This window comes from Dipodomys ordii, unplaced genomic scaffold (genome assembly GCF_000151885.1).
Source record: "Dipodomys ordii isolate 6190 unplaced genomic scaffold, Dord_2.0 Scaffold193, whole genome shotgun sequence".
NCBI lineage: Eukaryota > Metazoa > Chordata > Mammalia > Rodentia > Heteromyidae > Dipodomys > Dipodomys ordii.
The window spans coordinates 570003-592685 of record NW_012267409.1 but is presented as its reverse complement, the minus strand read 5'-3'; the positions used below and the strand labels follow the sequence as shown (position 1 = coordinate 592685).

The window sequence follows — 22683 nt, the reverse complement described above, 5'->3', positions numbered from 1 at the left end:
TGAGCCACCTTCCCAGCCCATCTAACTTTTCTTTTAATGGAGTTTTACCGGGTACTGATCGCTCACACTTGTGATCCTAGCTACCCAGGAGACTAAGATCTGAGGATCATGGTTCTAAGCCAGCCCAGGCATTAAGTCCCCATGAGACTCTTATCTCCAATTAGCTACTAGAAAACGGGAAGTGGTGCTGTGGCTTAAAGTGGTAGAGCACTGGCCTTACAAAAGAGCTTTGGGAATTCAAGCTCTAAAATGGTCCCAAAAAATTTTTATTTTTTCCTAATCAAGCTGGCCACCAGTGCCTGTCATCATAGCTACTCAGGAGCTGAGAGCTGAGGGTTGTGTTTCAGAGCCAGTTCAGGCAGGAGAGTCCAGGAGACTAGCAAAAAAAACACACACACACACACACCAAAAAAACAGAATTGGGACTGTGTCTCAAGTGGTATAAAGTACCAGCCTTGAGCAAAGGCGCTCATGTACTGTGTCCTGGCCTTGGTACACCAAAAACTAACCAGATTTTTGGTTTTGGTCCATCATGGGGCTTGAACTTCAGGATTAAGAGCTGTCCCTGAGCTCTTTTGCTTAAGGCTAGTGCTCTACCACTTTGAGCCACAGCTCTACTTCTGGTTTTCTGGAGATATAGGAGTCTCATTTTCCTACTCCGAATGTCAATGAACTATGACCCTCAGATCTCAGCCTCATGAATAGCTACGATTACAGGTGTGAGCCACCAGTGGGTGGCTGAATCAAGTTAAAAGAAATAGATAACCATGTATCTAAAATGGCATGTTAACATACAATTCCAAATAGAAGTTAAGTCATGAGTTAAAGAGGAAAGACTTTTGCTTTAAATTTTTTTTTTTGTCTTTTCTTTTTCAGTGCTGGGGCTTGATCCCTTGGAGTCAAGCTTGCTACACAAGTACTTTACCACTATATCCCAGCACTAAAGAGGAAAGACTTGTAAGGGCAAAGACCAAATCTCATTGGCTCTCTTCCCACTGGTGAACACAAAACTGATGTGTTGTAGCAATGTGACATTGCACTAGATCTCGAGAGTTGTGAACCTAGCTTAAGCTTTCCATAACAGATCTTCTTTAACTTAGCCTTTGAAGATTCTAGTTTGAGATAAAAGGAGGGAGAATATGGCACAGAGTACTATTGAATATTCCTCCAGTTTGTATAAGGTGGATTGTTACTTGGTCTGGTGAGTTTGAACTCATCTCAGTCTGGATAGATTCATGTCATCTTCACCCCAGTATATGATAGGAAACGAAATAATTTTACTAAAATCTTTGCTTCCCTTTATCCCTTTAGGACACCTGCTACAAGACCCTATTGCACCTACCAACTCTACCTGCCAACACTATGTCTGCAAAACCTGTAAAGGAAAGAAAATGATGATGAAACCTTCGTGTAGCTGGTGCAAAGACTATGAGCAATTTGAGGAAAACAAGCAGTTAAGCATCCTTGTGAACTGCTACAAAAAACTGTGTGAATACATAACACAGACCACACTGGCACGGGATATAATTGAAGCAGTTGACTGCTCTTCTGATATTTTGGCTTTGCTCAATGATGGATCATTGTTCTGTGAGGAGACAGAAAAACCCTCAGATTCATCTTTTACTTTGTGTTTGACACATTCCCCTTTACCTTCAACCTCAGAAGTCACGACTAATCCTCAAGCTAGTTTATCTCCAATGTCTGAAAGTACTCTCAGCATTGCTATCGGCAGTTCTGTTATCAATGGTTTGCCTACTTACAATGGGCTCTCGATAGACCGGTTTGGTATAAATATCCCTTCACCTGAACACTCAAATACTATTGATGTGTGTAATACCGTTGACATAAAAACGGAGGACCTGTCTGACAGCCTGCCACCTGTGTGTGACACAGTAGCCACGGATCTATGCTCCACCGGCATTGATATCTGCAGTTTCAGTGAAGACATCAAACCCGGTGACTCCCTCTTACTGAGTGTGGAGGAAGTACTCCGCAGCTTAGAAACTGTTTCAAATACAGAGGTTTGTTGTCCTAATTTGCAGCCAAACTTGGAAGCCACTGTATCCAATGGACCTTTTTTGCAGCTTTCTTCCCAGTCTCTTAGCCATAATGTTTTTATGTCAACCAGTCCGGCACTTCATGGGTTATCATGTACAGCAGCAACTCCCAAGGTAGCAAAATTAAATAGGAAACGGTCCAGGTCAGAAAGCGACAGTGAAAAAGTTCAGCCACTTCCAATTTCTACCATTATCCGAGGCCCAACGCTGGGGGCATCTGCTCCTGTGACAGTGAAGAGAGAGAGCAAAATCTCTCTCCAACCCATAGCAACTGTTCCCAATGGAGGCACCACACCCAAAATCAGCAAAACTGTCCTTTTATCTACTAAAAGCATGAAGAAGAGTCATGAACATGGATCCAAGAAGTCTCACTCTAAAACCAAGCCGGGTATTCTAAAGAAAGACAAAGCTGTCAAGGAAAAGCTTCCTAGTCATCACTTTATGCCAGGAAGTCCCACCAAGACTGTGTACAAAAAGCCCCAGGAGAAGAAAGGGTGTAAATGTGGACGTGCTACTCAGAACCCAAGTGTTCTTACATGCCGTGGCCAGCGCTGCCCTTGCTACTCTAACCGGAAAGCCTGCTTAGATTGTATATGTCGAGGCTGCCAAAACTCCTATATGGCCAATGGGGAGAAGAAGCTGGAGGCATTTGCTGTGCCAGAAAAGGCCTTGGAGCAGACCAGGCTCACTTTGGGCATTAATGTGACTAGCATTGCTGTGCGTAACGCTAGTACCAGCACCAGTGTAATTAATGTCACAGGGTCCCCAGTAACGACGTTTTTAGCTGCCAGTACACATGATGATAAAAGTTTGGATGAAGCTATAGACATGAGATTCGACTGTTAAATCAGTGGGTCTTCAAACCTACCTCTGGTAGGGAAATAGCTACAGTTTTACGGCAGCTATGGTTCTGTTGGTTTAACTTGCCGGAGCTCCTGCATATAGATCACTTGTATCAAGTGTTTTCATTGATAAGTTATATGTGTTAGTGTCGGGGAAATAGTTTTCAGATAATGGAGGAGTAACCCTACAACTGTTATGTTCTTAGTTCTTACAGAACCTCATAGTTCAAGAACAAATGCTGATGCAACTGATTTATACAGAATGAACTTTGGCAAGGAGAATAACATTAACCTCATTGTTTCTGGTCATGCTTTGTGCATAATCAAAGTTTATGATTAAATGTAAGGAAGTGGTATCGAGTCAGTCCATATAGATTGTGAGACTCTCTTTGTGAAAAAGTAGCCACTAGTTTATCCCGAAGACTCAAGTGTAGCTCTCATGCCACACTGACGTTTCTTCTGTTGAAACGCTGATGTGCCCAGTTCAACTTTTGTGCTGACTATTTAATACCATTTCTAAGATCATGAAAATTAGCTACTGGTATGTAGCAGTTCTTAAATCAGCAGTATTATGGAAGAAAATTTCCCCCTCATTAGAATGTTTAAGAAATCTGTCTTTTGAAAAAAATGTGAACAGATTGTCAGACTACAGATCCTTAACTATTTTTCCTACAAAACTTTGAACCGCCTGTCTTGCGAGGTCTGACTCATTTCTAGGGAAAAATTCTGAGATCCTTCCTTTGAGCAACATTCTAATTGGATAAATGATGTGAAGAGCATTTATTCTGAAGGTATTTGAATTCAGACAATAGTACATGACAATATTTTTTTTAAGTTTAAAGGTTTTATTTAGAAATTGGGATTTATTTGAAATTTTTTTGGAATAATGCCCCAAACATACCTATATTTATGCATTCTATTAATTGCCATTGGCCACTCTTCTGTTTATTTGCCACAGACTTTATTTTGAATATGCTCTTTTTTTTTTTCAGGGTGCTATTCATTATGCTGGCTTCTTTATCGGGGCCTAATAAAATGCCTTTTTATGAAGCCTGTGCAGTTAGGTAGGTCTAAAGCTAGGAGGATTTTCTTTAGAATGCTTTTTTGCATGTAAAGCACAAACTGTTTCAGTTTAAATGTACTAATTCCCTTTAATTTTTAAGGGGAAAACAAACATTCTGTTGAAGGGAAATCTGGTCAGTTGTTTGAAGAGCACAGCCCAAGTAGACGAGGACTGACTAGGTATAGAGACAACCTTGATTTTAAAGAGTTGCTACTTTGACAGTGCTTACTGTAAGAACATACTGCTGGGAAGATCCCAGTTCCTATTATGTCTCCAGATCTGACAAGTGTTGGAGTTATGTTTTGATTTGGCACACAGCATGTTCAATGATGGTTACTCACCTCGTACAAGACATGGAGAAGAATCCTTTGGACACAGAGCAGATGACACCTTCTTCTGTTTTGTAGTGTATCCTGGTGTCATTTTCTGTGAATGTGGTCAGGTAGAGTTGTTTTGTTGTCTTTTTTGTGTGTGTGTGTGTGGGTGTGCGCGTGCGTGTGCGTTTTTTTTTTTTCCTTTTGGTCTCTTTGGTGGGGTGGGGGTGGGCTAAAGCCATAGGAAGAAAAATGTGATGTATGTGTCCCGTATGTACTATTTTGTTTTTGTTTTGCAAGAAGAGTTGAACTATTTTTGATAACAAGAGTAAATGGTGGAAAATGCTTCTTAGTTGTCTTGTCTTTATTTGCTTTCCAAGTTTTGGAATTTTATTTAATTCCTCTAAGTGTTAGCTGTGTCTTAATGAAAAATGTATTTACCTAAAGTTTGTAACAGTTTTGTGTTGAACCCAGATGCCCTGCTATATAAACTTGTAAATCTGTTCTTTATTCACTAATGATCACTGCAAAAATGACTAGAAATGAAATTGTACACATGGATGATTAGAATATATTTTGCAAATCTCCCAAACTTTCCTAATACTATGATTTTAAAATTATGGAGTACTTTATTGCTTCCCAGGTTTGATAATCTTAGTTTTGTGTTTTTTTGATGCATGGGAGGTTGGCAATATAGGCAAAGTGAAAATCATTAGCATGTGAGGACCTTGATTGTTATGTAATATTGCCAATGATGAATTCAGGTTGTTTTTAGCACAAGTTTCTCTTTTTTATGCTGGTATTCTCACTGCCACACTTTTGAAAACCTGTATTACACCTTAAATCTATCAATAAATGATAGTTTTCTAATTGTATGTTGTAGAATACTGAGGAGTTTGGGACAGCATGCTGTAAACGGTCTGTACTAATTTGGGGAAGAAGAACTATATTGCTTTGGTTTTCACGTTTGTCTTTACACCATGAGTTGTTTAGGAATTCTGACCAATGACTGACAAGGGGATTACTACTGACTGGGTGTCCTGGACTTCCCCTCTTCAGGCCACAGAACAACCAAACCAGAACAGCACTTAGAACAGCCCATCCTGAGTGTCGTCCTCAGTCCTCATTGCCATCATGTTACTACCTTCATTATTTCAGTCCTTATGATCATAAACAACCAAATTGTCTTTTACCTTAGGCAATAGTTTTGCAGCTGACAGTTCTATCATTTTGGTTAACTTAAGCTCAGCTCTTCTGTACTGTAGAGATGCAGTATGGTTCTTGGGGAGGAATTCCATTTACTTCCTTTTGTTGTTTTCTTGAAATGACTCCACGGTTACCTTACTGAAGAAAAGTAGAGATTTCATAACATGAGAAATAAAATTGTCTTTGAACATTCTATAGGTAACTAAGTGCTTTAGGAAACATTGAATTCAAATTCTGGTAGTGTCTTTATGTACTTTGGACAGTAATTTCTTTTTCTACTACTTTACAAATTTTAGGTACCAAATAACATGCAAGTATACATTCTTTGAACATAACACATGACGGATAAGCTAGTGCCCCCCTCTAACGCCTGTGAACCCTCACCTCTGTACCTTGGCCAACCCTATGCCAAGTGGAAAGCACTTCTCAGGTTGAAATATCTTTCCAGATTTTTTATTTTTTAGCTGGTTGTGGGGCTCGAACTCGCCCTGGGTACTATTCCTTGAACTCTTCTCAAAGTGCTAGTGCTCTACCACTTTGAGCCATAGTGTCACTTCAGGTTTTCTGGTGGTTATTTGGAGATAAGAGTGTCATGGACTTTCCTGCCTGGGCTCGTTTTGAACTGTGATCCTCAGACCAGCCTCTTAAGCAGCTAGCATTGCATTACAGGCTAGATTGTGTGTGTGTGTGTGTGTGGGCAGTTGTGGGTCTTGAACTCAGGATCTGAGCGCTGTCCCTCAGCTCTTCAGCTCAAGGCCAGAGTTCTACCACTTGAGCCACAGTGCCACTTCCAGTTTTCTGGTGGTTCACTGGAAATAAGTCTCCCAGACCTTCCTGTCCGGGCTGGCTTTGAACTGTGATCCTCGGAAGTCCGTCTCCTGAGTAGGGTTACAGGCATGAACCACCAGGGCCCAGCCATGCTAGATTTAAAACAACCAAAACAAAACTTTTCTTCATAGTGTTCCCACCACAAAGAGTTACTCTATTTGAAACTCATGTGATTAGTGAATAAGATTCATCTATTTGTCAACTTTTATTGTTTTGCAAAAAGAACAAGTCATGCAGCCTTCTCCACCCAAACACACATTTTCAAAAGCTGAGAAAATGACATTTTGTTGGATAGATCTATTAAAAAAAATACTTTGAAACAGTACATAGTAACATAAAATGGAGGGGAAACAGTTTTTTTTTTTTTGATTACCTGGGCAACTAATGTTATGCAAGGTCATGATAACTCAGTTTCTCTTGTATCAAGGCTCCTGGGGTATTGTGATGCTTGCAATTTGCAGTTTGGCAGAAAGGAGTATATATTACCTTCGTCCTCAGAATTTATACTCATTGCATTCAGCTTAAGAAAGGAGTGTACTGAAATACATGCTTGTAATTCTTGAGCTAATCAAAATGAAAATGTCTCTTCTAAATGGGATCAGATTTTTAGAATTCAATTATTGACCAAACTGTGGACAAGAGAATTTCAGTTAGGAGAAACAAGACGAGGGCTGGGGCTGCAGCAGTTGCCTGGCTGTGCAATACCCTGGCTTTCACTGCCGGCATGGCAAGCAAGGAAAACAAAGGTTACATGTGGCTGCAGAATGGCTAGGTGAGGCCTAAGCAGCCCAGCTCTACATTCGTTTAAATAGTATAAAACTTGAGTTTTGTTTCTTTACTACTTTTTGGTGAATCAAATAATTTGAATCACTATGGATAGTGAAACATTCATACCATATTTGATTTCTCAAAGTTTTAACCTTGTGTGTTTTCATCTGGCATTAAAGAGTGTTGCTTTTCTTCCCTGGTAGAAGCTGGGATGGAACTGGTGGAAATTTCATGTGTCACAATCCATTTGGAGACAGGATCAGAGTGCCCTCACGCCTGCTGAGTGCTGAGAGTACAGGCTTGTGCCCAAGTGCAGAAAAACACTTAAAAATCCATCTTTTGAACTGTTAAATGGAAGATTAGTTCTAATGAAGATAAAAATCCCACTAGGAATCTGGCTTGGATATTGATAGGCAGAATTCCTGGGGTTGCTCATATGTTTTAGTTGATATATATTTCTTAAATTATCCTGTTCTTCATTTCCTGTCTGTCATAGCCCAAGGTTTGTTTATTGGTCAAAGGAACCAAGATGGAGGGCAGAGAGAAGCTGTACTTTCAAGCCTGGCCACAAGTAACTAGGAGAAAAGTTGATGGCTCTTGACAGAGATGACTTGAAGCCATTCAGTGAGGGCTTCTTGTATTAGAAATGTCCATCCTTTTTTAGTCTTTTTCTTTGCATCCCTCTTCCCACCCTGGCTATTATGGGATTTGGTGGCACTGTGACCTGTTGGGAAGCATAAATTTTGAAGTGAACATAATTGCCATCACAATAAGAGCTTCACACCCCCCGCCCCCCACCTCATGCTATCACTTTTCTTCCATTTCTATGGTGTCTGGAATAGTAGATTTGAGTTTACTTCCAGTTTAATCTTGGTGACATGAAGAAAGCAGTATATCTAGAAGAATTTTTTCTTAGAGTATCTCACCATTCCTTTTAAGGCTTTAAGTGGGCCTGCTAGAAAATAAAAGATAATGAACTTGTAGATTAAGAAATCATTCAGTAATTCTATACAAATGTGTAAGTTAGAAGGCTTGCTGTTTTCAAGTATGAGCCAAATTCTATACTAGTCTTCATTTTTAAGGAATTTTTGTTGTTCTTGAGATTTTTATCCAGTCACGATGGGGAGGTTGCCATCGCTTGTCAGCCAGATTGGAAGGCCCAGTGGTTTACAATACCTGAGGATGTAAAGTGACTAGTAGATCGGTAGGTCATCATGAAATTATATTAAACCAGGTTAAGTTCAAGATCTTTGAACTCCAGTACACATAATTAACAGAAGTCTCTGAGATGTTTTGGCAGTGCTTTTATTACTAGGGCTACGTCAATTCTGGAGGCCCATTTAATACTTTCCAAGTTCCAGATTTTTTTTTTTTTTTGACTCAAGTTTTCTGCAAATCAAGGTTTCCTTTAGGCTCCATAGGAGCCCTGAGAGGTCTTGGGGAAGCTGGCCAACATTAAGGCAGTTTCTGCTGGGCTCAGCACTGTTCCCAAGAGAGCGGTGGTGCATTCAGGGGTGCAGACGTTGGAAGGTGTGGAAGGTAATGATCACCGTTAGGTTGGTTCACCTCTGAGAAAAGCCTCTGCAAGAAGTCTGAGCAAGCTCAAGGAGTCTCCTGAGGTGAAAGGTTATCAGCCTGGAGGTCTGCAGTGCAGAGGGATCAAAGCCTTTTTAAAAAAGCAGTATGCAAACTATGGAGCATCTCTTGACAAGGACAGGTATTTGAAATGCATTTACGTCTTCCTTTCCTGTGACAGTGGCAGCTACTCTTCATCCACGGGCTGAAGCTTGCCACATTTCTCTGAAAGATTTGAGGTTCCTGTTTTATTGCCTTTGTTTCCAAATTCAGAGGGGGAGGCAGGTTCATCTGTTTCATATTCCTCAAAGGAGCTGAAAGAGCAAAGCAAAAGTAAGTGGCTGATTTTTTTTCTTTTGTATTGGAGTTTGAACTCAGGGCCTCTCGATGGATTGGCTGACTTACTTGGCAGGTGCTCTACCATTTGAGCCATACCTCCGGTCTCATGAATTTTCCTGTTCAGCTATCAGCCTCCAGAGTATCTAGGATTAGAGGCCTTGAGTTACCAGTGCCTGGTTGGTTGCTGATTTTGTGTGTGTGTGTGTGTGCAGGTCCTGTCTGGTCGCTGTCCCTGACCTTTGTTCAAGGCTAGCACTCTACCACTTGAGCCACAGAGCCATTTCCAGCTTTTTGGTGGTTAGTCTTACTGATTTTACTGCTTTGAACCATAATCCTCAGATCTCAGCCTCCTAAGAAGCTGGGATTACAGGTGTGAGCCACAGATTTTTTTTTTTAAGTTAATGGCTGTGCAGGGGTTATTTTGGCAAACCAGCCTGAGGCCCTGCGTAAGTACCATTAGTTGCTTTATAAATGGCAGCTAGAAACAAGTGAGTTGCCCAGGAGGGCAGAGCGAGCACTCTAGAGCAGAAAGCACATTTCCTCCTGTTTTTTGTGGGGTTTTTTGGTGTTTTTTTTTTTTTTTTAATTGGCCATGGGGCCTGGGCGCTGTCCCTCAGCTCTTCAGCTCAAGGCTAGTGCTCTACCACTTGAGCCACAGCACTACCTCCGGCTTTTTTTTTCTTTTTGCTTATGTGGTGCTGAGGAATCGAACCCAGGGCCTCAGGCATGCAAGGCAAGTGCTCTACCACTGAGCCACCTTCCCAGCCCCGCCCATTCCATTCTTATTTCTACTACTTCCCCACATTCCTGAGGCCTAATGGAAGTATATTTGCAAAAAGAGGCACTAGAACAGCAACTTAGTTCTAATAGTTGGGAAGAGCAGGTTACAGAGCCTTCCTTTTGGGGAATATTCTCAGAAGTTTACTCTAGCAATCATTTGCCAGAGCTGTGGTTATTTTTTTGTCAGAATGGAAGACACAGTAGGGCACTACTCAGGAGGCTGAGATCCGAGGTTGAAGCCAGCCCAGGCAAAAAAGTCCCAGTGGCTCATCTCTATTACCAGAAAGAAAGCCAGAAGTGGAGCTGTGGCTCAAGTGGTAGAGTACGCTAGCCTTGAGCAAAAAAAGTGCAGGGACAGTGCAGGTCCTGGGCTTCTGCTCCAGCACCGGCACACAAAAAAGTTCACTGTCATCCCTTGCACTTTAGGAAGGACTTATTTCTCAGTGTAACAGGACAAATGTAGGGAGAAACAGCAGACACACTTGCTACTCCCAGTAGGAAACGGGATCCTCCACACCTGTCTACTCAGGTGGAGGAAGCAGCTGTTCCTCTGTGGCCGGGAGTTAGTTCTTGGTCTAACAGTTCACTTCCTGGCCTTGCTTACCACAGTCAGGCTGTTTTGCCACACCAGGTTGGATGGTGGTCTTGGGATCTGATTGCTCCAAATACCCCGTCTCATGTAGTATGTCGCCCAAGTTTCCCCAATTCCTTGCTAGTCACCTACCACTGGTGCTTTTTTTTTTTTTTTTAAATCTTATTATCCTTAAGCACCACCATCTTTTATAGAGAGGTCAGTAAAGGCTTCCTGGTCTTCCTACTTATCCATCTCTCCAATTGAGCAGAATAATGTTCAAAAACGCTAAGTGAGATGATGTCACTTTCCTGCTGAATCGGCATCCCCAGGCCCTGCCTGGCTTCTTTGCTGTATTTCCTGCCATGGCTCGCCACATTCAGGCCCCATTCCCCTTTCTATGGCTTCCCTAGCATGCATGTGCTGCTCAGAACCAATGTGCCTGCTTTTCCTTCTGGAGCATTTGTTCATTGAGGTTGGTATCATGAAATTCCCTTTGGCACCTTCCTAAGCCTACCTACCTCTATTAGTGGCTCATTATCTATTGCCTTGAGACTTAATGTTTTTCTGGCTGTGATCTGTGTGCTGTGGTCTCCATACTGGCTAGTCTGCTTTGTAGGGTTTGCAGCCTTGTACCTACGAAGACCTCGGGCCTCCTTCACCTGAGCCCAGGAGCTACTGGATGATGAAGAGGCCTTATAGACTGGGTCTCTTTCCAGTCGGGCAGTGGTAACAGGTGCTGTTACCGGGAGCCAGGTGTTTGTATATATTATTTCAGGTTCTCACAACCGCCTGTATCTTCTGAACCCGAACCCCAGGAGTCGGATAACCTGCCCAGCTGGCGAGTGGGCCAGATCTGTCTGGCTCCTGAGCCTCTGCACTTTCCATGATACCAACGTTTTTCCTTCCTCTCTCCTATGGGTGTGGCAATGTCGGACTTGCTTGCACTTCTTCCTGAAGTCCCAGGTGGGGCACCCTTGGGATCTAGGGCCTAGCCTTGCTGCTATCCTAGCACTGGCGGTGCAAGCTGGGGCTGGGGTAAGCTTTCGCTCCCGTGTTCTGGGGAGGCGTAGCTGCCTCCCAGCACAGCACAGGAGAGGAGAGGAGAGGAGACGAGCGTCTCAGGTGCACCGGTTGAGTTTCACTTTAGCTGGTGTCTGCATCTCCTCTCCTGACCCTTCACCCCTACCTACTCTGCCTGTGTCCTCTCTTCCATATATTGGTGCCTTCTGCTGTAGCCACAACTTGAGAAAGATGTTCACTTGAGCCAGTTAATTCTTTCTCTTTACCAGCTACCACTTGCTCTCGTTTTTTATTCAAACGTATTTCTGTTTAGACAAGCTAATTTCTCCTTTCTTTGAAGCAGGTTATAGTAGGTGCACTTTTGTAAAACAGGTTATTTTGGAGAAAGGGTGTAAAGCCCGATTATGTATTTGCGTCGAAATGTCTACGACATTATTCCTAAGTAATAAAGCAAAACTGTTTCTGGGTGGTGGGTTTTTAGGTGAAGGTTTTTATTTCTAACTTCTCTGTATTATGTAAGCAGATAATAGGAAAAAATAATTTTCCTATTAATACATGCTCATTATACAAACCTTATAAATTACAGAAAAGAATACAAACCCACAGCAGTCCCCCAGCCCTGAGTGAAGTCACTGCCAGTTTTGGGGGTCATTTTCTTCCACACTTGTTAGAGTCAGGTCGAGGAATTTATCTTACACATAGAAATAATGATGTACAAAGGAGTAATAACTACAACACTATGATTTCCAATAGGGAACTGTTAGAGGTATGTCAATCCACATAATGGCTCAACTCTACAGCAGAATAAGGAAGAATCACTAGATTACATTATGGAAGAGTCTCCTACTAGTATATTACTAAGTTTGGCAGAAACAAGGTACTGAGCAATGAATAATATCTATTTGGGAAATAAATATGCACAAGTCTACATTTTACAAATGTCCACAGAGATGCTTCTGGGGAAGGAAAACTACTTTTTGGCACTGTCCCCGTGCTCTTCAGCTCAAGGTGAGAGTGCTCTATCGCCTGAGTCACAGCGATAATTGGAGATAAAGAGTCTCATGGAGTTTTCTACCTGGGCTGGCTTTGAACCGTGATCCTCAGATCTCAGCCTCCTGAGTAGCTAGGATTACAGGCGTGAGCCACTGTTGCCTGGCTTAATATTTATATGTTTTTTGGTTAGTTGTGGGTCTTGAACTATGGGCCTGGGCACTGTCCCTCAGCTCTTCAGCTCAAGTCCAGCACTCTACCACTTGAGCCAAAATGCCACTTCGGTTTTCTGGTGGTTAATTGGAGGTAAGTCTCAGGGACTTTCCTGCCTGGGCTGGCTTTGAACCACGATCCTCAGATCTCAGCCTGCTGAGTAGCTAAAATGACAGGCGTGAGCCAAAGGCACCCGGCAAGTTTATGTGAATATTCTGTCACATTATATTCAGTATATGAGGGCAAAGCCTCAGATACACAGGGTTAAGGGAGATAAGAGGACTTGCTAAAAGTCACGAGAAAATGGTGGGAAAAAACCAAGTTATAAAATTGCTAATCATGGCCGGGCGTTGGTGGCTCACACCTGTAATCCTAGCTACTCAGGAGGCTGAGATCTGAGGATCGCGGTTCAAAGCCAGCCCGGGCAGGAAAGACCGTGAGACTCCTATCTCCAATAAACCACCAGAAAACCGGAAGTGGCGCTGTAGCTCAAGTGGTAGAGTGCTCGCCTTGAGCTGAAGAGCTGAGGGACAGCACCCGGCCCAGAGTTTAAGCCCCATGACCGACCAAAAAAAAAAAAAAAAATTGCTAATTATGTTCCAAGCAGTGAAATTTTTACTCTACTCCCTTTCTTCTCTCCTTCTGAGGGCCTCGAGTGCTTGCTAGGTAGACAGACACTCTACAACTTGAGCCATGCTTTATTTTTAGTTGGTTGTGGGCTTGAACTCAGGGCCTGGATGCTTTTCTTGAGCCTCTTTGTGCTCTAGGCCAGTGCTTTACCACTTGAGCTACAGCACCACTTCCAGCTTTTGAGTGGAGCTAAGAGTCTAATGGGGACTTTTCTGCTGGGGTTGGCTTTGAACTGTGATCCTAAGATCTCAGCCTCCTGAGTAGCTAGGATGACAGGCTTGAGCTCTTTTGTGCAAAGCTAGCACTCCATCACTTGGAACCACAAGGCCACTAAGGTTTTCTGAGGGGTAACTGGAGGTAAAGAGTCTTGTGGAACTTTTTTTTTTTTTTTTGGGTCCGGTTGTGGGACCTGAACTCTGGGCCTGGGCTCTGTCCCTCAGCTCTTCAGCTCAAGGCTAGTGCTCTACCACTTGAGCCACAGCACCACTTCTGGCTTTTTCTTTTTGCTTATGTGGTGCTGAGGAATCGAACTCAGGGCCTCAGGCATGCAAGGCAAGTGCTCTACCACTGAGCCACCTTCCCAGCCCTCTCATGGGACTTTTGTGCCTGAGATTCTCAGCCTCCTGAGTAGCTAGGATGACAAGTGTGAACCACCAGCGCCGGGCCTATCATCTTCAGTACTTAAAGGAGCAGACAGTTGGAACAGAAGACAAGAAGATAAAGCCAGCTCCTTAACCTATGGGGCTCACAAATATCAGTAAAGGAGGGTGTGGCTGCCCCTTCACCTTAGATTCTGTGAAAGAAAGGCACAGCTTTTTAAAGGAAATTGCACATGAGAAAGTAAGCAGGAACTCAGGAAAGGAAGACAGCTAGAAGGAATCAGTGACCTAGCTCCATCGCTCATATTCTTTTGCTCTTCCAGTCTGATACATACACAGGGGCTTTGAGGCAGTTTGAATTCCTACCGTGGACAGAGCTGTGCAAGGTTCCGCTGGACCAGGGCGGCCTACTCACCCTTCCTGGAGTTGTGCCTGGGAGGCCTCTTCAGCCACCAGAGCCTCGTATTCCTCCGCAGCAAACCTGTCCCAGTCGGAGGGCTCTGGCCCATCGTTGTCAACATCCTGAAAGAAGAAAAAACCCAGCATGAGACAGGCTCAGGGACAGTGCCCAGGCCCAGAGTTCAGGCCCAATGACCAACAAAAAGAAAAAAAAAGAAGGGAATAAAAGGCAAACTTTCTTTTCTACATATAGCAGTGTCTTGGATTCTGTGTTCCAGGGAAAAATTTAAAAATGTGGTTCCAAACTGAAAAGGAGTTAGTAATGCCCTAGGCCTGGAAGAATTTAAAACCTAAATACTGACCATAGAATGTATTACTTTTCAAGCCCCACGACTGACCAAAAAGAAAAAGAAAGAATATTACTTTCAATATTACATTCAATCCATTAGTTTGTCTTCTTCTTTTTGTTTTGGTTGGTCATGGGGCTTGAACTTGAGGCCTTGGCGCTCTCCCTGAGCTCTTCAGCTCAAGGCGAGTGCTCTACCACTTGAACCACAGCGCCAATTCTTGTTGTCTGGTGGTTCATTGTAGATAAAAGTCTCCCAGACTCTCCTGCTGGGGCTGGCTTTGAACAGTGATGCTCAGATCTCAGCCTCCTGAGTAGCTAGAATGACAGGCATGAGCCACCGGCACCCGGCTTCCATTAATATTTCTAAAATGCATCTTAAGCTTGAGATTGGGAATTCCCTTTTCTCTCTGGCATAGAAGGGCCCTTGGGAGCCTTCGGGTCACAGCTGTTCTCCGAGGGTTACTGTCCGTGACTGAGGCCCAGCAGATGTGCAGCAGGTGTTAAGAGGAAAAGTGCTGAAAGCTTCCTGTGGTTAAGTGATGGGCACAGCCCTCCTTAGCTGTGGAGTGTTTGTATCTTACACAGGAAAGCTGCAGCAAGTGGTGATATTCTGTGTTTGGTATGCCCAGAGTTAATGGCAGGTGCAGCAGGGTCTTGTACATGGGAAGATGCCATGAGATGGGGCAGCATTTAGGACAGAGTCACACACAGGAGCCCCAGCATGGGAAGATGCGTGTAGTTCTCTGAAGTGTGTCTGCATCTCTCCCCTGAAGGGAAGTTACTCACTATGACATCTCCAAGACATGTGGTCCCATTACGCCAAGCCTAACAGGGTTCCAACAAAGATATGCCCACTGATGTATTTTTAAAAGTTAGGACAAAGTTTTCAACACTAACTTTCTTTTTTTTTTTTTTTTTTTGGTTGTTGGGGTTGAACTCTGGGCCTGGGCGCTGTCCCTCAGCTCTTCAGCTCAAGGCGAGCGCTCTACTACTTGAGCTACAGCGCCACTTCCGGTTTTCTGGTGGTTTATTGGAGATAGGAGTCTCAAGGTCTTTCCTGCCAGGGCTGGCTTTGAACCGCGATCCTCAGATCTCAGCCTCCTGAGTAGCTAGGATGACAGGCGTGAGCCACCAGCGCCCTGCTCAACACTAACTTTCTGCAACTAGTTTCTCACTGGCGTTTGAGAGTTGGCTCAGTGGAAAGTACTCAGGCACATGCAGATCACTTAAACTGGAAGATAGGCTGTGGGCACAGAGGTATTCTTGGTGTTCTCTCTCCTTCCCCATTCTTCCCCACTTTTCTCTGATGCTGGAGACTGAATCTGGGCCTCAAGCTTTCTAATCTTCTCATTAAGTGAGGAACTATTGGAAACATTAGCTCTTTAAATGTGGAGACTCTTCCATACAGATGTGATTCTCATCTGTAGCCTTGGCCCTGCTCCTGAAGCACCCCAAAAGCTCATCTTATACTGGTACCTTCTGCACTGCGAAGGGATCTCTCTGCTCATGGTCCAGGTACTTCTCCAGGTTAAAGAAAGTATCATAGAAGATGTGAGCCATCCTGCACTTCTTCAGATCCCGCAGCGTAATTCTGCCTATGCAAACACAAACGCACCTGGTAAGTTTCACCAACTGATGCACCACCTATGCTGAAAAGGGCATGTGTATCTTCATTACAATACTCACATGTAAAAATCATAAGTTGGGGGGCTGGGAAGGTGGCTCAGTAGTAGAATGCTTGCCTAGCATGCATGAAGCCCTGGGTTCGATTCCTCGATACCATTTACACAGAAAAGGCCAGAAGTGGTGCTGTGGCTCAAGTGGCAGATCTCTAGCCTTGAGCACAGAAGCTCAGGGACAGCGTCCACGCTCCGAGTTCAAGCCCCACAAGCTACGGGGGCGGGGGGGAGGGGGGGAAGGAGGGAAGCTCTTATTTCCTTAACAGTGGATCTGCCATCTCTGCTGTCTAGGAGACATGTTCTCATTTCTACAGTTGGGGAAGCCTGTACCGAAGACACTGGAAGGTTAAGTTAGGACAACGTAGGGTGTGTGGGCCCCACCTCTGCCAAGTGCGGTTCACTGGGTCTCACCATCTCTGGCTGGCTTCACCAGGTCCAGCATCTGGCACAGCAGGTCATGGAACGGCAAGGGTTCAATGCCCATGGCTTCCATGCGCTCGCACTGCTCCTCGTAGAAGTACTCCAGCTCGTACATGGAGAGGACGCCGTCCCCGTCCAGGTCCATGCACCGGAACCAGTACTCGATGCTAGGAGACAAGGGTGGTGCTTGTGAGTTGTGGGCCTGTGCTGCTTGCATCCCACAGCTGCCTCTGTCCACATCTGTCCTCTGTAGACAGATGCCTGAGAAAAGAGCTGGCCGACCGACCCTCTTGCCCATTTTCCCATTCACAGAACCTGCAGCTTTCCATGTCCGGTGGCCGCTTTGTACCCTGCTCAGCACACAGCTCTGCTTTATCTGGTGCTCTTTCTTTGAAAGAGGAGGTTTCAGCTTTTCCACTTCCAACCCACTTCATTTGCATACCCTTTCCAACTTCCTAACAGAAACTGCTCAAGGAGAGCTTTCAGCTTTTTTTTTTGTTTTAAAGACAATTTTATGGTTACTATGAAGGTGGTATAGAGAGGGGTTACCATTTCATAAGTCAGGTAAATAGCACAATTTTTAATCCACTCTCCGCCACCAGCCATCTGTCCACACTGAACCCATCAGGTCTTCTAGCAACTGTGCTTGCTTGCTTTTCTTTTTTCTTTTTGGTGTTGCCCTGGGTTTTGATCTCAGCCTGGGCGCTGTCCCTGAGCTCTTTTGCTCAAGGCTAGTGCTTTGCCATTTGAGCCACATCTCTACTTCCACTTGTTTATTGGAGATAGTTTTACAGAATTTCCTGTCCTGGCTGGCTTCCAACCACAACCCTCAGATTGCAGCCTGTTTAGTGGTTAGGATTAAAGGCGTGAGCCACTAGCACCCGGCTTTTTTTTTTTTTTTTTTGCAGATAATCTTACAGACTCTTCTGCCTTTGCTGACCATAAATGAGAATATGCATCTCAGACTCAGTAGCCATGACACAGGCACGAGCCTGTCAGCTAGCCCTTTTCCAAGAACCAACTCTGTTTCTTTGATTCTTTTTTTGGGTCAGTTGTGGGGCTTGAACTCTGGGCCTGGGCACTGTCCCTCTACTCTTGAACTCAAGGCTAGCACTCTACCACTTGAGCCACTTCTGGCTTTTTCTGCTTATGTGGTGCTGAGGAATCAAACCCAGGGCCTCATGGATGCAAGGCAAATGCTCTACCACTGAGCCACCTTCCCAGCCCATCTTTTTATTATTATTTTTTTGTTGTTGCTGGTCCTGAGACTTGAACTCAGGGCCTGGGCACTGTCCCTGAGCCTTTCTGTGCTCAAGGCTAGCACTCTACCACTTGAGCCACAGCACTACTTCCAGTTTTTTCTGTGTATGTGGTACTGAGGAATCGAACCCAGGGTTTCATGCACACTAGGCAAGCACCCTACCACTAAGCCACACTCCTAGCCCGTTTTTTATTATTCTTACAGTTTCCATTTCATTAATTTTGGTTATAATCTTTATTATTCCTGTACATCTACTAATTTTGGGCAGGTTTTGTAGTCCAGGAGCCTGAGATACATTATGTTATTTGAGATTTCTTTGATAGTTTTAAAATTAGCACTCATAGCTATGAGCCTCCATCTAATAAATGCTTTTGCTGAATCCTATACTTTCTGATATATTTTCATTTTCATTTGCTTCTAAGATTTTTTACAAGTTCCTTCCTTAAATCTGTCATGTCCCCCTGATCATTTCAAAGTGTATTGCTCTATCTCCATATGTTTGTATAGTTTCTACAGTTCTTTTGGTAATGGTGTCTAATTTTATTTCATTAAGATCTGTTGAGACAGAAGAAACTATTTTCAGTTTTCTTATCTTTGTTAAGAATTGCTTTATGGCTTAAAAATGTGATCTATTTTGGAGAAGGTTCCATGAACTGCTGAGAAGTGGATTCTGCCAACCACATTTGGAATGGCAAAGTTATTTAAAAATGTTAACAGGCTGTCTTAAAAATGGCTCATCTGGGGCTGGGAAGGTGGCTCAGTGGTGGAGTGCTTGCCTTGCATGCATGAGGCCCTGGGTTCAATTCCTCAGCACCACATAAGCAGAAAAAGCCGGAAGTGGGGCTGAGGCTCAGGTGGGTAGAGCGCTGGTCTACAGCTAAAGAGCTGGGGACAGCGCCCAGGCCCAGAGTTCAGGCCCCACAACTGAAAAAAAAAAAAAAAAAAGGCTCATTTTATTTCTAGCTCAATGGTTTCTAAACAGTATACAGAACTTTTGGAACCACAATAAAGAACTGAGTGAGAGGGGCTGGGAAGGTGGCTCAGCGGTAGAGCGCATGCCTTGCAAGCATGAGGCCCTGGGTTCGATTCCTTAGCACCACATAAACAGAAAAAGCCGGAAGTGGTGCTGCGGCTCCAGTGGTAGAGCGCTAGCCTTGAGCTGAAGAGCTGAGGGACAGCGCCCAGGCCCAGAGTTCAGGCCCCATGACCAGCAAAAAAAAAAAGAACTGAGTGAGATATGCCAGACGGCATCAAGGACTCCCTCTGCTGCTTCCTTTGGTTTTTTGTTTTGTGTTTTTTGCCAGTCCTGGGGCTTGAACTCAGCGCTGTCCCTGAGCTTCTTTTTGCTCAAGCCTAGCATTCTACCGCTTGAGCCACAGAACCACTTCCAGCTTTTCCTGTTTATGTGGTGCTGAGGAAATCGAACCCAGGACTTTGTGCATGCTAGGCAAGCATTCCTTCACTGAGCCACCTTCCCAGCCTCCCCTGCTTCCTTTGGTACTACACACCAGTGGTGAGTGTGTGCAGGACCCTCTTACACAAGCAAAGGCGAAAAGAAGAGTAACCTAGTTTACTGGTGTACACAAATAATACCATAGTGTGGAGGAAGAGCTACATCTATCTTCAAACAACTGATGTTTCCTCACACCAAAGAGGAGAATAAGGACAGGGTCTTATGTTATTGTCATCCACAATTTGCTTGGCTTTCCTTCACCAATTTTCTACTGAACCCTCAATAAAAGAAGTAAAACTCAGGAGTATCTCTTGCCACACAATGTATAAATGACTGCTAGTCCCACTTACACTCTGTAGGCCAGCTCACACTGGGTTAAGCTTTGGTTCTGTGGTGAACAGCCTTTCTTGGCATGTGATGACCTTGGATTCTATGGGAATGTTCTAGACTGAGCTTTAAGTGACTGAAACTAGGTCTCACCCATCTCAGTATCCTGAGCATGCATCTGTTTCACTAGGTATGCATCACGTGCTTTGTGCATGTGTATCGGAAAGCTTCGAAGTCCTACCTGGTGGGGTTCCGTTTGTCTTCCTCAGAGATCAAAAACCAGACAAAATCTGCGTAGCTCATTCTTCCCTCTTTCTGTACTGTTTTTCCTCTGAAGAAAACACATGGTTATAAATTTGCCTGAGTGGCTAAGAAATGAAATAATTCCACTCTTAGCTGGATATTTCAACAAGTGCAATCCTATTTTTGTTTTTTTTGGTCAGTCGTGGGGCTTGAACTCCGGACCTGGGTGCTGTCTCTCCACTCTTAAGCTCAAGGCCAGCGCTCTACTACTTAAGGCACAGCGCCACTTCCGGCTTTTTCTGCTTATGTGGTACTGAGGAATCGAACCCAGGACCTCATGCATGCAAGGCAAGCACTCTACCACTGAGCCACCTTCCCAGCCCCCTATTTTGTTCTTAAAGGCTTACAATGTTAAAACATGAAAGCTCAGCTTTCTGAACTGAATGCAAATGATCAGTAGTAGGATCAAGTTCTATTATGTGTATTTAGCTATAAAACTAATACTAATATTAAAGAATTTCCAGCTGGGCACCATTGATTCACACCTGTAATCCCAGCTACTTGGGTGGGAGGCTGAGATCTGAGGATTGAGGTTTGAAGTGATCAGAAAAGTCCCCATGAGACTCTTATCTCCAATAAACTATTGGAAAAAGCCAGAAGTTACGTTGTGTCTCAGGTCCTAGAGTGTTAGCCTTGAGCACAAAGGCTCAGGAACAGCTCTCAGGCCCTGAGTTAAAAATCTCAGGATTGGCCAAACAACAACAACAACAACAAAATATGTAAAACATCAAGCCATGGATATACTTTATTCATTAATGCCACCAAATTATGCAAGAAGCCTTGTAAAAATGAGAATGCTATGATATTATACTTTACTTTTCTTACCTTGTTACTGCCCCAGAGAATATCCTTTCAATAATTCTGTTTGATGAAGCTAAATGTAAATAAGAAATTGCAAAGTTAGTTAGACATAGACTCTGTAAGTCAGTACTTCTGGAAAATGTGTTTACATTTCCTCAAGCCAAGCCATAATAATCTTTCATGATGAGGGTACCAGTAGTTGAATTCTTTTTGTTTTTGTTTTGTTTTTGCCAGTCCTGGGGCTGGAATTCTGGGCCTGGGTGCTGTCCCTAAGCTGCTTTTGCTCAAGGTTAATGCTCTACTACTTGAGCCACAGCACCACTTCTGGCTTTTTTGAGTAGTGTATTAGAGATAAGCGTCTCATAGAGTTTCCTGCCCAGGCTGGCTTCGAACCACAATCCTTAGATCTCAGACTTCTAAGTAGCTAGGATTACTGCTGTGAGCTACCAGTACATGGCAGTTGAATTCTTCCTTATGTATAGTTTGTGTTTTAGAAGAATGAAGTAGCTTTATATCAGTAATTTTAAAAAAGAACATGCAAATTGCTGTGCCTAACAACTGAGATGAATTACATAGTTAAGCTCTAAGTTAATCCTAACAACAAAGACAAAAATATATACTGAATTTGCATTAAATACATTAATCCTCATTAATCTTTATGCAATCCTAATGACAAGATTATGATTAATTGAAGAAGGGAGGCAACAGTACCACTATGTTTATCACTGTACATTAGTACCATAACTCTTCCTTCTTTCCTTCTGCGGCACTGGGGATTTGAACTCAAGAGTTTTACATTGGTTAGGCAAGTGCTCTAGTACTTGAGCCATGCCCCCTATCCATTTATATATTCATTCATTCATTAACTTTTCTTGTTTTTTTTCGTGCTATCCTGAGACTTAAACTCAGGTTCTGGGTGCTGTCCCTAAGCTTTTCTGCTCAAGGCTAGTACTGAACTTCAGTCACTGTTCCACTTGTGACTTCTGTGGTTATTCAGAGATAGGAGTCTCATGGACTTTCCTGCCCAGGCTGGCTTTGAACCATGATCCTCAGGTCTCAGCCTCCTGAGTAGCTAGGATGACAGGCATGAGCCACCAGCACCTGGCTTGGCTCTTTTTTCTTGCTTTGAGTTGACCAGGTTTGGCCCCAAACTATTTGGTTCCACCAATCGTCCTGCTCAGCCTCCCCTAGATGGGATTATAGGCACACACCATCATACTCAGCCTAAGAACTCTGGTTCTTAAATATGTAATATTCTAAAAAACTGTCAGCATAAGCTTTCATGTCACAGACACACTAAAGATATTCAGTGCATTTATTTCACATTTGTACTCTGCTACATTTTAAAAAAAAAACAAAGTTTGATTTTAAAAATACTGAGAGGAGGCTGGGAAGGTGGCTCAGTGGTTGAATGCTTGCTTTGCAGCATGAGACTCTGGGTTCGATTCCTCAGCACACATAAGTAGAAAAACCTGGAAGTGGTGCTGTTGTGGCTTGAGCTGAGGGACAGCACCCAGGCCCAGAGTTTAGGCCCCATGACCAACAAAAAAAAAAAAACACAAAACTCGGATCCTAGCTACTTAGGAAGCTTAGATCTGAAGATGATGGTTCAAAGCCAGCCCTGGCAAAAAAAATTCTGTGAGACTCTTACACCCAATTAACCAGCAAAAAGCCAGAAGTAGAGTTGTGGCTTAAGTGGTAGAGTGCTATCCTTGAGCAAAAATAGATCAAAGACAGCATCTAGGTCCTGAGTTCAAGCCCCAGGACTAACACACACATACATAAAACACCTAAAATCTGGCAAGGTATAAAGGTAATTTTCATTCTTGGCTTTTTATACAAACATTAAGTGATAGGTTAAAAGAATATACATATTCTTTTTTTTTTTTTTTT

At 43.5% G+C, this 22683-nt stretch overlaps 2 protein-coding genes across 2 annotated transcripts in view; one reads left to right on the top strand and one right to left on the bottom strand.

Moving 5' to 3' along the window:
* Positions 1 to 797: 797 nt before the first annotated feature.
* Msl2 (male-specific lethal 2 homolog (Drosophila)) lies at positions 798 to 5151 on the top strand. Its single transcript, XM_013034681.1, has one exon. The coding sequence runs from the start codon at positions 1236 to 1238 to the stop codon at positions 2901 to 2903; it is 1668 nt and encodes a 555-aa protein (XP_012890135.1). The 5' UTR covers positions 798 to 1235; the 3' UTR covers positions 2904 to 5151.
* A 1340-nt stretch (positions 5152 to 6491) lies between these two features.
* Ppp2r3a (protein phosphatase 2, regulatory subunit B'', alpha) overlaps positions 6492 to 22683 on the bottom strand; it is an 84556-nt gene continuing 68364 nt past the window's right edge. Inside the window, exons 9-14 of the mRNA XM_013034660.1 lie at positions 20815 to 20863; positions 19928 to 20017; positions 16637 to 16812; positions 16023 to 16141; positions 14214 to 14320; positions 6492 to 8967 (exon numbers count right to left, since the gene is read on the bottom strand). Of these exons, the coding sequence (XP_012890114.1) occupies positions 8841 to 8967; positions 14214 to 14320; positions 16023 to 16141; positions 16637 to 16812; positions 19928 to 20017; positions 20815 to 20863 (668 nt within the window). The 3' untranslated portion in view covers positions 6492 to 8840. The remainder of the gene's footprint in view (positions 8968 to 14213; positions 14321 to 16022; positions 16142 to 16636; positions 16813 to 19927; positions 20018 to 20814; positions 20864 to 22683) is intronic.

Excerpts from the sequence above, each read along its gene's own strand:
- Msl2 (XM_013034681.1), top strand. The coding sequence starts at position 1,236 with ATGTCATCTTCACCCCAGTATATGATAGGAAACGAAATAATTTTACTA.